This window comes from Gavialis gangeticus, unplaced genomic scaffold (assembly GCF_001723915.1).
Source record: "Gavialis gangeticus isolate Ggan-Ray unplaced genomic scaffold, GavGan_comp1, whole genome shotgun sequence".
Classification (NCBI taxonomy): domain Eukaryota; kingdom Metazoa; phylum Chordata; order Crocodylia; family Gavialidae; genus Gavialis; species Gavialis gangeticus.
In genome coordinates, this window is record NW_017729024.1 from 154,823,999 (window position 1) to 154,827,477 (window position 3,479).

Below are 3,479 nucleotides of genomic sequence, written 5' to 3' on the forward strand. Positions count from 1 at the left end.
GGGGGCTGTGAGAAGAACCAGCAGGGTGGTTGGGGGGGCAGGGTGGGGGTGTGTAAGTGGAGGCTGAGGAAGCAGGGAGGTGTCCATGGGAAGCTGCATGTGGAGGGCTGGCTCAGCCCAATGACATGTGTACCAGGAGCTGTGCACCATCAGGCTGGACAAAAAGCTGCATATGGAGGCATGGGGTCACATACCATCAGGCTGGGCAGGCTCCTGCTTGCCTCCATGAGTGGCTTCCTGCTCAAGTGCTGGAAACCCCATGTGGAGGCACGGAGCCCGCCCAGCCTGATGGAACATGGATCCTGGTCCATACACTATTGCGCTGGGATGGTCGGCTCTGTGCCTCCACATGGGGCTTCCAGCACTCCAGTAGGAAGCTGACCATGAAGACACAGAGCCTACCCAGCCCAATGGTGTGAGGCTCCTGCCTGCAGTGCTGTGATCTGCATATGCTGGCATAGAGCCAGCCTGGTCTGGTGTGAAGGTGTGCACCAGCAAGTTGTATCGGCTCCATGCCAGCACATGCATGTCCTGGGACTCAGCCAGAGGTGAGCACCACTAGGGGCTCTGCCTGCTGCAGCCATGAGTGCCCCACAATCCGCTGCTGCTGAGCTGCTGGCAGTGGGGGCTGTGCACCACAAACCCCCCACACCCTCCCATACCCCTTCACAACCCCCACAAACCCCACCCCTGCCCACAACCCCCCCAACACCTTCAGAATTCTCCACATACACAAACACCCCATACGCACCCCCTAACCATACAAGGTACCTGCATATATTTCTAAACAAGGGTCAAATTGTGTTATATTTTGTTTAATTTGTTAAAACTAATTAATTTTATATAATTTTTAATTTTCCTGCTCATAACTTTGAATTTTTAGGCACATAATTCCCTGGGGGATACAGAGTAGTCTCAGCAGGAGCTCTGATTTTCCATGATGAAAAACCGTAAATCAAATGGCAAAATATATAGGTATTTAGACTTTATTTTTTTATAATGATTGAGGAATTGGTAGGCTTCCAAATTGCTTTAAACTGTAAATATATCAATAAAACATTGTGTTCAACTGATACCTATATATGGTGGCCTTCATTTTAATCATGGATTCTGGAGTTTTAAACAGAGAATTTGGATTTTTTTTTTTTTATCAGAGAAAACAAGGATCCCTGGTCGTTATCCTTTTGGCTGGGAGAAAAGGATAGGTGGCTCAGTTTCATCTATTGCATGCCAACTGTCATCTTACAGAGAGAGAATTAAAGTCTGTTCAGATATATCTCAGATTGCTGAACCTAAAAGAACATCAGGTGTTTCTGAGGGGGTCAAAATAACAGAAAAAGATTCTGTTCTTACTGCAAGAAATACCATATATAAACATAATTTCATAATTCCCATGTCATATTAAGACATGGCTTTGTGTAATGGAACAAGGATGGTTTGACTGATATATGAGTTTATTTATGCACTTGACATAAATCAGGACTTTAAATTTACAGTTGGCAGTTCTTGTTTCAAGAAATGCAGGGCAAAGATCATCGACTAGAACTTGTTCAGGTTTGTAAGTCATATTTTATCCTTGGTTTCAGAAAGTAATGATTTCATGACAATTATTCCACCAGGACTTAAAGTTCTTAATAAACCAACATAAAAATGACATCCTGTTCCAAACTCAGGGTTGGTGGGGGGAGGATATATTAATGTAATCACTAAATTGGTATGTAAGCAGTGAAGCTTCTCCCACAAAATCAATGTATTATATAAGAATATTCTACCTCCTCAGTGCAGTTAATGTTTTTTACACCGTGTACCTGTACAGCACCTGGACCAATGGGGTTTCTGATCCTAGCTAGGACTGCATACACTACTGCAATAAAAATAAGTGTATTTCTAACGTGTTCTTAATGAATTAGGAATTCTTATTAAAAGTCCTTTGAAAAGCCTTTAAAATGTACATAGTTTCCTGCAGATAACTCCTGGATATTACTTTCCCCCTAGATTTAATCTTTTGGCAGGGAAAAGCTGTGGTGAGATCTTTGATAATACATTCAATGGAGGAAAATGCATAACAGTAAAGAACAATGAGACAAGAAAAATATTTCGTGTCCCTGCAAATCTTGAGACTGTCAGCTTTCAGGTAACATATCAGGACTTAAAATATCAAATGCAGCACTTATCTAAAGGATCCTTATAATGATTCAATAGCATATGATGTGCCTGATTAGTCAGTGGTATACATTAACTCTTAGATTCTCTCTAGTTATGATTTGAAGGGAATTTCATCTAAACTCTTCTATCTTGTTATGCATCATTTTAGTGCAGATGCATTGTTTATAGGTATTCAGGTTTGATTTGACAGTAGCCCATATGAAATGGTGCCTCAAATGATCCTGCCTCAAGCAGGAGTTCGGGCTAGATGACCTCCCAAGGTCCCTTCCAGCCCTACTTCTCTATGATTCTATAATATAAATAGATTAATTGGATGAGCACCATATATATATTACACACTGTAGGTACAGTCTTCAACAGTGTGCAAGGTCATACCAAGCTATTATGGAAAAATTTTGGAACCTTCTTAAAATAGTTTGGCAAAGCCCAGCTGCTTTACTGCCTCCAACTAAGAGAAGAGAGAGAGTAAATCAAGCCCCCATAAAGAAATCTGAGCAGTTTTTCTCACATCCCATGCCAAGCTCTTTGATCAACACTATCATTAAAGAAAATACAACACTAGACCATTACAAATCAATTCTTAAGAAAAAGAGCCCAAACAGTTAAAATTGTTTGGTAATAAGGCATACTCAAGTCCATTCAAGTCAGGCTGAAGGTTATGAGGGCTCAGTAGGAGGATCCAGCCAAGTTTATTCAATGCTGTATCTTGAACAAAAGACAGCATTAGAGGTGGCTATGCAGACAACATTTGAAAACTGGAAAACCAAAACTGCTTTTGATTTCTAGGACTATTATGATGATCTTGGCTCCCTTTTTAGTTTTTGGATACTCTTTGGGATCAGTGGGAATTAGGGGTGTGCCCTATTCAATTCAGATTCGGCTTTGGTCAGAATCAAGGACAGTGTTTAGATTAGTTGATTCAGATCACTGTCCCTGATTCGATTTGGCCGAATCCAAATCTGAAGATTCGATGCTGATTCAGCGATTCGGACATAGACACAACTTTAAATGTTTTTTCTACATACCTCAAGGTACCAGCATGGTTCATGAATGTTGTGGTGCTGGGGCAGATGGAACATCCCGCAGCAGCGCAGGGGAACCCCCCTGCGTGCTCGATGGCGAATCTGGAAGTGGACCAGAAGAACTTCTGGTCCACTTCCGGGTCTGCCGGGGAACATGCTGGGAGGCCCCCACAAACACCCCCAGCTCAGCGATCATCCATGGGGGAACCCTGCATGCCCCCCCAGACCCAGGAAGCACCAGTCGCCAAGCTCAGGGGGTGCAGGGGGGGGGGGGCCACCTGTTCCCCGCAT

General features: G+C 43.1%; 1 protein-coding gene across 2 annotated transcripts in view; it reads left to right on the top strand.

The window, feature by feature from the left end:
- The window catches only part of LOC109297863 (complement component C6-like), a 54,119-nt gene that overhangs the window by 11,274 nt on the left and 39,366 nt on the right, over positions 1-3,479 (top strand). For both annotated transcript variants that reach the window (XM_019517918.1, XM_019517919.1), the window contains one exon: positions 1,996-2,134. In XM_019517918.1, the coding sequence (XP_019373463.1) occupies positions 1,996-2,134 (139 nt within the window). The remainder of the gene's footprint in view (positions 1-1,995; positions 2,135-3,479) is intronic.